At 40.9% G+C, this 13,278-nt stretch overlaps 1 protein-coding gene across 3 annotated transcripts in view; it reads right to left on the bottom strand.

Moving 5' to 3' along the window:
• Positions 1 to 13,278, bottom strand: part of LOC122560022 (bactericidal permeability-increasing protein-like) — a 120,531-nt gene extending 107,253 nt beyond the window's left edge. Inside the window, exon 1 of one of the 3 annotated variants that reach the window (XM_087994956.1) lies at positions 13,123 to 13,278. In XM_087994956.1, coding sequence (XP_087851082.1) covers positions 13,123 to 13,174 — 52 coding nt within the window. In that variant the 5' untranslated portion in view covers positions 13,175 to 13,278. Of the gene's footprint in view, positions 1 to 10,121; positions 10,249 to 13,122 lie in introns of those variants that run through there. The other 2 variants (XM_087994957.1, XM_087994958.1) reach the window with 2 other exon arrangements.

Genomic DNA, 13,278 nt, shown 5'->3' with positions numbered 1-13,278 from the left:
CTTGACATGTTAGTGTACACAAATAGCAGCAGTGGAGAAAGGGTAGCTTGCATCTTGGTAATGAGGCTGGAAATTAACACTATTTATTCATAATTTATGTGTGACTTGCAGATGCCACTAATGTTCCCCCACAGGCAGTACTACAGCAGTTCACAGGGGACTCTCGTGGCACAGTGATAGTGTCCATGTTCAAGTCCTTCCTGCACCAAAGGTGTGCAATCATATTTCTGAACACGTTATAGAGTCATAGAGTTGTACAGCATGGAAACAGACCCAACTCACCCATGTTGACCAGTTATCCTAAGTTAATCTCATCCCATTTGCCAGCATTTGGCCCGCATGCCTCTAAACTCTTCCTATTCATATACCCACCCAGAGGGTACTTCAATGTTGTAATTGTACCAGTGTCCACCACTTCCTCTGGCAGCTCATTCCATACACACACCATCCTTCATGTGAAAAAGTTGCCATTTAGGTCCCTTTAAAATCTAATCCCTCTCACTTTAAGTCTATGCCCTCTAGTTTTGGACTCTCCTAGCCTGGGCAAAAGACCTTGTCTATTTACCCTATTTATGCCTCTCATGATTTTATAAACCTCTGTAAGGTCCACCCCTCAGCCTCCAACGCTCCAGAGAAAACAGCCCCAGTCTGGTCAGCTTCTCCCTATAGCTAAAACCCTCCAACCCCGGCAAAGTCCTTTTAAACCTTTTCTGCAACCTTTCAAGTTTAACACCATCCTTCCTATAACAGGGAGACCAGAAATGGACACAATCTTCCAAAAGTGGCCTAACCAATAGGTGGTGTAGCTGCAACATGACCTCCCAACACCTATACTCAATGCTCTGACCAATGCAAGAAAGAGATTAGAAAATGTCCATTGTAGCAGTCCCCACCACTTTCCCTGGCAGCTCATTCCATACATACACCACCCTTCACGTGAAAAAGGCCACTTTTGGAATATTGTGTGCATTTCTGGTCTCCCTGCCATTGGAAGGATGTTGTTAGAGGCAAATTCCAGGTGAAAAGGGGTTTGAAGTGGGCAACACCGGGAGAAGGAATTACAACAACTGCCTTGAGAACTGTTCTGCTACTCCTGGTTCCATATGAAGATTTTACAAAACTAACATAAATAGCAGCCAATGAAATATTCTGAAGGCCAATCAGTTCTTGTGTTCATTCTGAGCACTTTCTCTTGAGGAGTTTTCAACTCATGTTAGGCTTGTAATTAAACATGCAAGGGACCACAGAATTGTTTCCAATTGTTTCCCAGGACTTTGAAAATTTAGACTGACAAATTTATCCTGATTACATGTCCGCCTTTGGGCGTTGGCCATTTTCCTACTAAATTTGTCAATGCTGTGCCTGCTTTGCAGCCACAAAAAATGGGTGCCACACATGGCAGTACCAGTGTCTAGCTTTGAACATCTGCATTGGGAGAGGGAGGGGCACAATTAATGTTATAATGTTTGACAGCACAAAGCTGTACTGAACTTGTTCTTGACAGTTCAACAGTGTAATCTAGATTGTAAAATGGCATTTGGATGAATGCAAGCAAAGAGGTGACCTTCCTCTCTATTTTAAAATAGGAATGAGAGCACAAACCTCAAACTTATGCTAAGGTCAGAAGGTTAGGCTTCGTTGGATATGTCTTTGTGTACTTTCAGTTCTGAAGGTTTCTAACAAGCCAATGAGAAGGGGGTTAAACAAAGAGAATCAACTGGAATGTATATGAGAGATGTATTAGGAATGGTGTGGATTACATGCAAATTAACCACCACCCAGTTGCCATTCACCATCTGTCCTGATAGTTGTACCAATATTCTCAGACAGTTTCTGTGATCTCTAGCTGATGGTCTACAGACCTCGCACAATTGTAATTTTGGAGTGCTGCTACAGAGAGAGAGAAGACTGAGCCAGCAGGAATGTCCAAACAAAACCTCTTTTGAAGATAGCAGCCATTGAAAAAAACTTAGCAAATGGAATTCATCTAACGTCAATGTTCAAAGATAAAAGTGTGAATTAAGGTATAAGTTAATTTATTTGTGCCTAGTTTGCAAATTGTCAAATATGTAAAATCCTTGCACGTTTGAAATATAGTATGTGATAAAATATTTACTCACAACAATATTCAAAATATGTCAAGAGTCAGTAAAATATGCTCAATTTAGTTTTGTCTCTGACAATATTAAAACTATACTTCTGAAAAGTCAGGAGTAATGGCCAACAAATGAGGTGTGTCTGAAAGATGAAGATAAAACAATTATGTTGGACTCTAATTCTCAGGTAACTTATACCAGACATGCCTAGAAAATGGCAGTAATGTTTTAACATGCAATGAAAGCTGTACTAATTATTGCAAATCTCTGGTGTCACTTGGATTTATATTCATTTTGATTTTAATATTCTGTTAATGTAAAAAATGTTTTTACATTAACAGAATATTAAAATGGATTGTATGAAAACTGCTGAATTGACCCATTTTGGAACAACTTGAATGCAGGCAATGTTTGGAACACTTTTTAATGAATAGTCTTGTTTTCAAATCCAGTTTGGGAGTTCACTGCTTGTTAAACGATTGCGTGTGCTTCACTCTATGGTAGAGAAGTGTGACTGCTGTACTTAATTATTTCTTTCAGCTGGCTACTGTCTCATGGAGTAGTTTTAAGACAAATGTATAAGCCATGCTTTCACAGTGTTTTTACAAAGTTGAGCATAGTTAGGAGTGAACCATTCCAAAGCTTGTGGGCTCAAGACCCAATCAAAGACTTGAGTACACTGTCGAGGCTGAAACCTCAGTGCTGAGGAAGTGCTGCTTCAGTCATGGTAACCTTCAGATGAGACACTAAACCTTGTCTGCTTGCACTTTCAATGTTAACACAAAAGCAATAGCGTTATTCATTAAAAAGGGAGAGAATTTTTCTGGTTTTCTATTAAGTATTCATCTGTCCACAAATGCAACATAAATAGATTTGCTGGATTTTTATTTCTTGCTTGTGGGATCATGCTCTGTGAACATTGACTGCCTCTTGTGATTACCTAACGACAATGGCTACAGAGGAGAAATGCAAGAAGTGCTCCTTGGTGAACAGAATGGAAATCTGATATCGGTATTCAACCTCATGAGGCGAATGGACAAGGAGATAGGGAGAAACTGTTCCCACATGTGACAGGATTGAAAATTAGATTTAAAATAATTGGCAAAAGAAGCAAAGTCAAAATGAAAAAGATTTTATCACACAATGAGTGGCTGGAATGTCGAATGCACTGCTTGAGAGTGTAGTGGAAGCAGATTCAATTGAGGCATTTAGAGGGGAATTTGATCCTGTTGAAACAAAGTCTATGTGTGAGGCTACAGGAATAAGGCAGGAGGATGGCACTAAGTGAAATGGTCATTCGGAGAGTTGATGCACACATGGTACGGCACAATGGCTCAGTGGTTAGCACTTCTGCCTCACAGCACCAGGGACCTGGGTTCAATTCCCGTCTTGGGCAGCTGTCTGAGTGGAGTTTGCACATTTTCCCTGTGTCTGCGTGGGTTTCCTCCCACAATCCAAAGATGTGCAGGTTAGGTGAATTGAGCGTACTAAATTGCCTGTAGTGTTAGGTGTAAATGTAAGGGAATGGGTCTGGGTGGGTTGCACTTCGGAGGGTTGGTTTGGACTGAAGGGCCTGTTTCCACACTGTAGGGAATCCAAGTTTGATGGTTCAAATGCTCCTCCTTAATGCAGTGGCAGTCTGTTGAGAGAGGAATAACAGAGCAACAGTTCTAAATATACCCTCATAATAAGGGAATGGTTTCTCTATTAGTTGTTACCAAGATGCTGGACTTAAGAAAAATTCCAACACCCTACTAGTACAAACAAGGCCCTAAACTTATTACCATACGTTATGGTTTCACATGCCTCCACTGTTTACACAAATGTTGTTCTATCAAATTACACACTGATGAAATGTTAGGGTAATATTTAGATGTCCAGGCATGTTAATTAAAAAATAAATTTCTGGTTTCTTTGGGTGGATCTCAGAAAGGAATCAGACCTCAGTATTATAGGTTTGTCAGCATTCTCTAGGGTGGGTCTTTAAAAGGTTGTCTTTCTAATTTAATGTAGCTTTCTGGTGAGGAATTCTGGTTTGATCATTTGGTGCCCAGTACTCATAACCCATTTACGTGCCAAGTTTGACAACTTGTTTACTCTGCTTCCATAGTGTACACTGTGCTATTCTCTGGTGGGGAAGCTCCTGAGGCATTGAGTGCTGCTACACCAAACATGAAAATTGCAACCGAGGTAATGGCTTCATAATGAGGTTTTATATTTTTGGACAATAAAACAAAGGTCAGCAGATGTTGGAAATCTGAAACAAACAAACCAGAGAATGCTGGAGAAACTCGGCAGGTCTTGTAGCATGTCTGAAGAGAAAGCAGTGTTAACATTTCGAGTCCAGTACCCTTAGTTGAAATTGATAGCAAATTGGAAAAGATGGTATTTATTGCTGATGACAGGGATTGGGGGGGTGGGGTGGACATGGGGTGCGGTGGGGTGGAAGGAGTGAGCAAATAACTGGAGATGGAGCCCAGAAAGAGAGAGAGACAGAAGGTTAGGCAGACCTAGGGATTGTTGATAGTAAGCTAAGGAAGAAAAGAAGTTAGTGGACCTTTGTCTAACTTTCTTCTTGTTTAGTGTCAAAGTAACTCCTATTAACAATATCTTACTCACTATGAACCAGAACATTTCTTTACATAACTGGACCATGAGCTTTGGGCAACAAATAGAAACTGTGACTGGGCAAGACTGGTTGAGAAGACAGTTGGCAATGCTGCTGTAGCTAACACAGTTGGTAGTGTATGGCTTCCGCCAACGGTATTAGAATGTACAATTAAGGAAGTCTTGCTACAATTATAGAGGGCTTCGAGTTCGCACCAAGAATGCTGTGCACCAAGTATACTTTAGCATTCATGCTTGAGGAAGGATCTGCTTATATTGGAATGAGAACAGTGAAGTTGGTTGTGAAGAAAGACTGAGTAAATCTGGTCCCTGTTTCCTAGTGTTGAGAAGAATAAGAAATGATCTCATTGAGCCATGCAAGATTCTAAAGAAGCTTGACTCAGCAGAAACCAAGAAGTTTCTTTCCCTGAACGTAGGGGTACTGTCTCAGACCCAGCATAGATGATTTTTGGACTAAGCTGAAGATAGTTTTCTTCTATTCGGTGGATATGAATCTTTTGAATTCTCTAAATATATGATTATGGATGCTTCATTGTTGAAATCCATTTAATGCTTGCGTAGACAGACTTTTGGACTTCAGGAAATCAAGAGAACAAGAAAGTAAAGTTTAGGTAAAAAATTCAGCCAAGGTCATATTGAATAGCAGAGGAATCTCAATGAATCAATGGTCTGCTGCTATTCCCTTTACTTATGTTCATATGCCCACCCAAAATCACTTTTTACATTCAAACAGCATAACCTGTGAACTACGAGTTAAATGCAATAATGATCATTTGATTCAGCTTTGTTTTGTTATCGGATTTTTCTTTTTCTGGATGAACCCTTCCATGGAGCCAAGATCACTTAATGGTTTTGATCTCAGTTCAACTTAATCAAATTGTTTATCACTGACCACCTTCAGTTCTCTGTCATGTGGGATCAATTGCCTGATCCGAGCAGTAAATTGCAATCTTATTAAAATTGTGCCAAATTTCTTTTGAGTTCCACTAAGATGCCCAACAGTCCAACAAAGATTAAAGTGAGTTACTTTAGTGATCATGAGATAGTGCTGCCTGCCTCTTAAACAGTCAGGGTTGTGTCTGGTTCAGGTTCAAATTGGGAAGTTAAAATTCCTGAATTAGAGTCATAGAGTCATAGAGTACAACACGAAAACAGATCCTTCAGTCCAATTCGTCCATGCCTACCAAGTATCCTAAATTAATCTCGTCCCATTTGACAGCACTTAGTCCTTATTCCTCAAAACCCTTATTATTCACATACCCATCCAGATGCCTTTTAAATATTGTAATTATACCAGTCTCCACCACTTCCTCTGGCAGCTCATTCCATACACACACCACCTCTGCGTGAAAAAGTTGCCCCTGAGGTCTCTTTTATATCCTTCCCCTCTCACTGTAAACCTACACCTCTAGTTCTGGACTCCCCCAACCCACAGAAAAGACCTTATCTATATATCCAATCCATGCCCCTCATGATTTTATAAACCTCTATAAGGTCACCCTTCAGCCTCCGACTCTCCAGGGAAAACAGCCCCGGCCTATTCAGCCTCTCCCTATAGCTCAAACCCTCCAACCATGGCGACATCCTTGTAAATCTTTTCTAAACCATTTCAAGTTTCACAACATCCTTCCTACAGGAGGTAGACCAGAATTGCACACAATATTCCAAAAGTGGCCTAACCAATGTCCTGTACAGCTACAACATGACTTCTCCTATGTTCATTTCTAGTGCAATGATATGCAGCTGGTGATTTGATAGTCTGAATTCCTTAGGGACAGTAAGGATGAGAAGTCCCCCTTTAGGTTTCAATGAATTTAACATGAGAGTTTACAAGCTGAATTTTCAATCTTGGGTGAAGGACCTGCCCAATGAAGCAACTCCAGTCCCTGATGCCACGAAATAAAGGATTCCTGGTTACCGCGTGCAGACTTGAGGTGGTCATAGATCACCTGGAGACTCAGTGAGTGGTCAATGTTTTATATTTCAGGAATCTGACTGACTAGTCTGTTGGTGCCTGGATGGCTATATTAGTTCAATTAACAATCCCTTGCATCTGCAGAATTTATTGATAATGGAAAGTCTATTGCCCTCTGCACTTGCATTGGGATTTCTGTTCCAAAATGTAAGTATTTATTACCTTCTTGAGGAGGGAATCCATGAGCTGCCTGATGACATGGTGAGTTACCGGTTGAAGGATCCCAGCCAGGCCTGTGGCTGCTCCCTGGAACACCAGCAGAGAACTTTCTTTGATGAATGCCTGCACTAACCCTCAAGTCTCGCTGCAGTGAGCATGCTATCATGGTCCAAACACTGCCAGGACCTCGTGTCTGCTGATCGAAAATCCCGACCTCACTCAGTCAAGCCTTTTAATTATGAAAGAGACTTGGATAGAATGGACAGTTGAACTCTTTATCCAAGGGTAGAAATGTCAATTACTATGGGACATAGGGAAAGGGGAAAAGCTTCAAAGAGATATGAGAGGCAAGTGTTTTTTTAACACCAGAGTGTGGTAAGTGCTTGGAATGCACTGCCTAAGGAGGTGGGTAGAAATAGAGGCATCTTGACAGATATGAATAAACAGGGAATAGAGGGATACAGACCATGTAGAGGCAAAGCACTCTTAGTTCAGAAAAAAATCATGCGTTTGCACAGGTTTGTTGGGCCGAAGAGCCTGTTCCTGTGCTAGACTGTTCCTTGTTCTTTGTTCAATCTGATGCACTGCCAATCTCCGCAAACACAATTTACAAATTTATGCATAAAACTCTTTGGCGGGTCGGAGCAGACTCAATGAACCTCGTTCTGCACTGTAGGGATTCTATGAATCTATGAACTGTTCCTGCCCTCTCCACCAATTTAAATCCAGCCCATGCCATCTACTGACTAACTCGTCATATGTATTCTGAGTGAGTAGAAAAGAAAATATAAAAGATAGATGACTTACTGGAGACCTTGCCACTCCAGAATGACATGCTTGGCAATTGGACAATGATTTTGTATCAATTCTTTGGAGGTTAGTTGGCAATCTGATATCTTGTACCAGGAAATTCAGGTTTGCATCAGATTGTTGTTGATCAATTATTTGAATGTGAAGGAGCAGTATATTTTGTAATACTCTTCCATAGGATATCGACTTCATTGTCGAGGTCTGCATTAATTTCCCCTTCCTTGTTGCCATTGAGAAGGTGATACTGAACTGCCTTCTTGAACCACTGCAGTCCATATAGTGTAGGAGCACCCCACTTGGAGTGCTGAGGGGAAGAGCTGCAAATGAGTAAAGAATTTTCTCCCTAATTCTCATTGACTCCAGTTTTAATAATGCTTCTTAATTTCGCACTCAAATGCTGACTTGATATCAAAGGCAGTTACACTTACCAGAGTTCTTTTGTCATTATTTGGAACAGGGTGGTAGAGAGGTCAGGGCCTGAAGCTGTGTGGCCTTGGCAAAAACCCAAACTGAGCACCAGACAGCGGGTTACTGCTGAGTAAAAGCCACTTGATAGCACTGTTGACGACACCCTCTATTGTGTTGTAGTCTGATTGGATTGGCTGGGTTGGATTTGTCCTTCTGTGTTGTAGGCCATTTTCCCTAATTGGTGAGAAGAAGTCAGTGTTGTAGCCATGCTGGGACAGCGAGAGACACAACTTTGTCTTGAACTCCATCATCAGAACTGCAGCTGAAATGTTGTGAGGGCCCATTGTCTTTTGCAGTATCCACTGTCTACAGCAATTTCTTGATATCGTGTGAAGTGAATCAATTTGTTTGATGATTGAAATTTGTATTTCCGGGAACTTCATGAAGAAGTAGAGAGGGATGATCTCTTGGCACAACTGCTTTAGACAAGTCTTTTGTACCAACATTGAGGACAGGGACGTTTATGGAGTCTGCCCCTTAATTAGAATTAGAATTGGAATAGCCTTTGTTGTCACTTATACTCAATGATTATAGTGAAACATGTATATGTTGCCAATTATAGCACTGACTTAGATACAAAGTACCTCGATACAGCTTTTGTTGTTACAAGATTTGTTACAGACATGAAAATGTCCAACATTACAGAAAAGAGTTCACTACAGCAACCATGCTGGCACTTAGCTTCCAGTCCGCATCAGGCCCTGGCATCACACCACGCCAGTGACATGCCACACAGGGAGGCTGCTACAGGAGGCCACTGTGCCAGGCCAGGAGGTTGCTGTGCCATGGCCAGGAAGCCCTGATGGGAGGAGGCCACTGCAGGAAACCAGAAGTTGGCATGTCACGCTGGGGGGCCCCTATCGGTGAAGGCTGCTGCGCCAGGTCAGGAAGTTGCCATTATTCCCTCTAAATTATTAATGCGTTGACATTACAACAATCACGCTACCTGACCCCAGAAGCGGTAAGTAAATTTTGGATTCTTACTAGCCAGTTCCAGTATCCTATAAACCAATTCAGCAAAATGCTTAGAATTATTTTTATCTTTGAAGGTCTATTAGATAGCAAATTTGCAGGCTGCTTATCAACAATAGCAATGTTAATCATTTGTCAGCAGGGTTCTGTTATTAAGTAGCATAGATTTCTTTAAAACAAAATCACCACCAAAAACAAAAGGCACTTTCCCACCATTTGCTACACATGTACTACACTATTCAGGGCTTAACTTAGCAGCACTGCAATGCAACCTTCATACTTAAATCCATTACTTATATACCAACCAATGCAAAAGATAGGATGTAACTATCAGAAATAATTAGGGTCAAAATCAAAGCAAGTATATCAATGTTAATACCAGCATTTCCTCTAACTTTTCTATACTGGTACAGGCATTTTATTGAACGGTGAGATACATAAAGACTGCTACACATTTGCACTTGCCTGAAACTTAAAGGGAGCCTTGTGATTAAAGAGTCATCAGAGGTCAAAAGGACAGAAAATGGCCATTTGGCCCATTGAGTCTGTGCTAGTTAAAACAAACACTTTATTTTAGAAACAAGCAAGTCAACAATTGTAATCCCATTTTACAGCACTTGGCCCATAGCCTTGTATGTTTTGACATCGCAAATGCACACATAAACACTACTTAAATTTTAATAGGTTTCTGTCTCTACTGTTCTTACAGGCGGAGTTCCAGATTCCCACTACCCTCTGAGTGAAAAAAGTTTCTCTCGCATCCCCTCTGCCCCTTGTGTGTGACCCTGCGGATTACACTCCATGTCAGAAGTCACACACCCAGGCAGCTTTGAGGATACATTGTTTAACACCTGTTAAAATTTCATTTTCCACCTGCTTCTAACACAAAGTCTCAGTGATCAACTTCTAAGCGGAAACGGAGACAGCAATTAAAACTTTTCTTCAGAAATGTAAATAGAACAAAGCAATGTTGTCATTAAGATTATTTTGTTAGTTTCATGCATAACACTCACTTGACTCAGCAACGTACGTGATGTCTACTTTTAGTGCGCTGTCTTAACTTCTGATGTGCTGTCTTAAATTCTGGCTGTTTCTCTCTCCAGATTTTTTTTTCCCAGATCACTGCTAACTCCACATTCGGAAAACTAAGTTCTACATTCGACAGCCAACAAAGTCCTTTGTGCAGCTTCACTGTATCAGCATTCTAGACATTCCCAAAGATCTTACATTGGAGTTTCGGAATTCTTCAACACCGAGTGACTAAATTAGCAGGTTTAGGCATAGCTCATTATCATCTGTAGTTATTAGGTCTGCCATTTCGCTTGACTCCACTCTCAGTATCTTCCACAAGATACTGAATTTCCTTCACCTTGAATCAATCATTGTTTTTAAAAACATGCTTATTTTAAGGTTCTTTTTGCTGATATAAACAATAACAGCTACAGACAGTGCGAAACCAATGATTTGGAACCAATTTATGGATTCAAACAGAAGCAAAATAATTAAACTATTAACAATCCACAACAGGCAGCCAGCATTGCAAGCATTAATATTGTAATTACCAAGATAACTCTAAAATCAATCTGGAACACTGAATGAAAGGAATGAGTACTGCCAAGTGCTAAGTATTAGTAATAGAAAGCTAAGGAAAGAATCTGAATGAGAAAGATGAAACAGAGCAACTTCTGAGTAAAACGATCAGGATTGAGTCCCATTATCACGTGGAATACAGAATGAAACTGCAGCCAAAATGCCCTACCCCGTGGGTTGGAGGTGGAACAGTGTGGGTCAAGTGATGGTTGGGACAGTGCTGGTGACACAAGTATGCAAAAAAATGGAAAAGGTCACAAGGTACCATTAAAATGCTTGGGGATTCAAACAGCGTTAGCAGCAAATGGTATAGTTAGTTGAACTCAAGTCGTAACTTACTCCGACTTAAAGTAATAGTCAATTGCTGAAAGAATCAATAACATGCTTAATTATAAAATACATGAGGTGATGTTGCTTTTCCATATTCTGTTCAGGCCAGTGAGAAATTTAGACTGTCAGTAGCGCTATAGAATCATTGCACAGAAGCCCATAGTGTTTAATTGTGTCTTGGGCTAATTTTGTGATGGCCTGGTATAAACCTTTTCAATCCTCCTTCAATGTCTGTCTTGGCAACAATCCACCATATTTCTTCATAGTGCAATCTATCTTTAGGTACCAGGTCCCAACCCCCCCACCACCCCCGAAATCCTATTGGCAATCATGGATTTTTGTGCTGGGTATGTTTGGCAAGTTATTGCAGTGGTTTTCCATTCACCTCCCATAGATAAATGACCAGGAGTTCTGCCCATTCCTGCTGCCTGTCATTGAAAAGATTTAACACTCAACCTGTTTGGCTGTGAGGTGAAATACGCTCTCCTTGGTCATCAAGTCTTAGAACGGACTTGAATCCAGAACCTTTAAATCAAGAGGTAGGTATGTTCTCCACTGCACCAAACGGCTACCTCATGGTCCACTATAAGTCCATTGAAAACAAAGGAGAACCATTTTGTGAAACTGAACTGACCCAGTAAGATTGTGGGGTTGGCAATCTTGCTTGAAGACATAAATATCCTGTGGCCCTTCTTGGGTTTTGAATCTGTCAACCAGTTTTATTTTTGTGTTTGTGAAGAAAGGTAATACTCGAGTTTCGCTCAAAAGCATATAGCAAAATGAATAGACCATCAGACTGTCATTCTTTTTTTTTTGCCATTCAATTAGATTATGGTTAACATGTATTTTATTCTAACTTAGATCCATTGATTCACCATGATTCCCATAAAACTTGACACCCATAACTAACAAATATTGATTGAAATTTTTATTTGACTTAAATGCAACAGCTTTTACATTGGGAGAATACTAGATTCCCTCTGAGTGTTTCCTAGCATTGCCCCGAATGGCCTAAGTGTAACGTTAAGGGCATTTCCTTTGTTATCAACTACCCCTCCAGAGGTAATGTCCATCTACTCCTTTAATTATCTTGAACAGGCCAATTATATTCTAAAACTGAGGAAATACAAACTTAGTCAAAGCAATCCCATATTTAAGTCTTTTAGCCTCGCTGGCATTCTGGTGAGTCTGCTCTGCACCATCTTGAACAGAGGGTGCAGTGCTCACACCTCATTGCAGCCAAGTTGCAGGAATGGTAATTATTGACACTTTTTTTCTATTGCACAGCAAATCAATGTTGTGTTGTAAGACCAGCTTCAGTCTTATCCACTGAAAGACAGTGTTATGCTAGCCATGCTGCAGTGAATGGGGTAGCATTAAATTGGAACACCAAGGTAATGGAAGACAGAAAATGCACATGGATGGTTATTGACTTTCATATGCAATATAATATCAGAGTTTCCCTATGGGCTTTGAAATCTAACATCAGGGTCAAAGCGAGGATCAGAAGCCTGCACTGGATGACTAGCAGTCCTCGGCAGTGATATCCCTTGAAATGGCTAATTAGTACCTGAAGGGTGAGCTGAACATCCAGTTGAGGATATCACTTGTGAAGTGTGGCCATTGCTGTAGCTGAAGCCAAGCTGGCTGGGAATTCCTCTAAGCCTGCCTGGAGCATTGACCTTCCATTGTGTAACTGCCTCCAGACTCGTGCACCAATGCCTCCAGAGGTCTGATGATTAAATGGAAAATCCAGTTCACGTCAGACAATGGGTTTTACTGAGCCTTCGTTAGCTACCTGTTGCCTGCAGCAAAGGTAGTGCTGCCAACTGTATCCTGTCTCCAGGAAAATAGCATGCAGCACCCACAAAGTGACATGTGTATAGTCAGTAGCACTCTATATAATGAGAAAGTCTGCTGTCTTAACAAAGCAATGTGTTTCCTTATCTGACCACTGTCTGACAAGAGAGAATATATTTAATTCTCTTTGAATAGTGAGCACCAGTTGTCACCCTCACACAACAAATTGTGAGATATCACAAATACCTCCAACTCCAGCCTGGAAGATTGGATAAAAGTCATCACTGAACTTACCTTCACAGCCACTGGCATTGTTGCCTTTGCCTGGATCTGAGGCTGCAGTCATAGCTGAAGCAGAAGCCAGATTTCAGTGTCAACATCCTGATCAAAGTGTAAAGGTCTCACACGTCATTCCCTGTTCAGGTTTGGATATGGGAAAAGACCCCTGCA

The sequence above is a fragment of the Chiloscyllium plagiosum genome, unplaced genomic scaffold (genome assembly GCF_037043375.1).
Source record: "Chiloscyllium plagiosum isolate Xiang-an unplaced genomic scaffold, Cpla_swu_hap1 HiC_scaffold_15, whole genome shotgun sequence".
Classification (NCBI taxonomy): Eukaryota; Metazoa; Chordata; class Chondrichthyes; order Orectolobiformes; family Hemiscylliidae; genus Chiloscyllium; species Chiloscyllium plagiosum.
The sequence above is the reverse complement of the archived record's forward strand: the minus strand, read 5'-3'. Positions and strand labels throughout refer to the sequence as shown.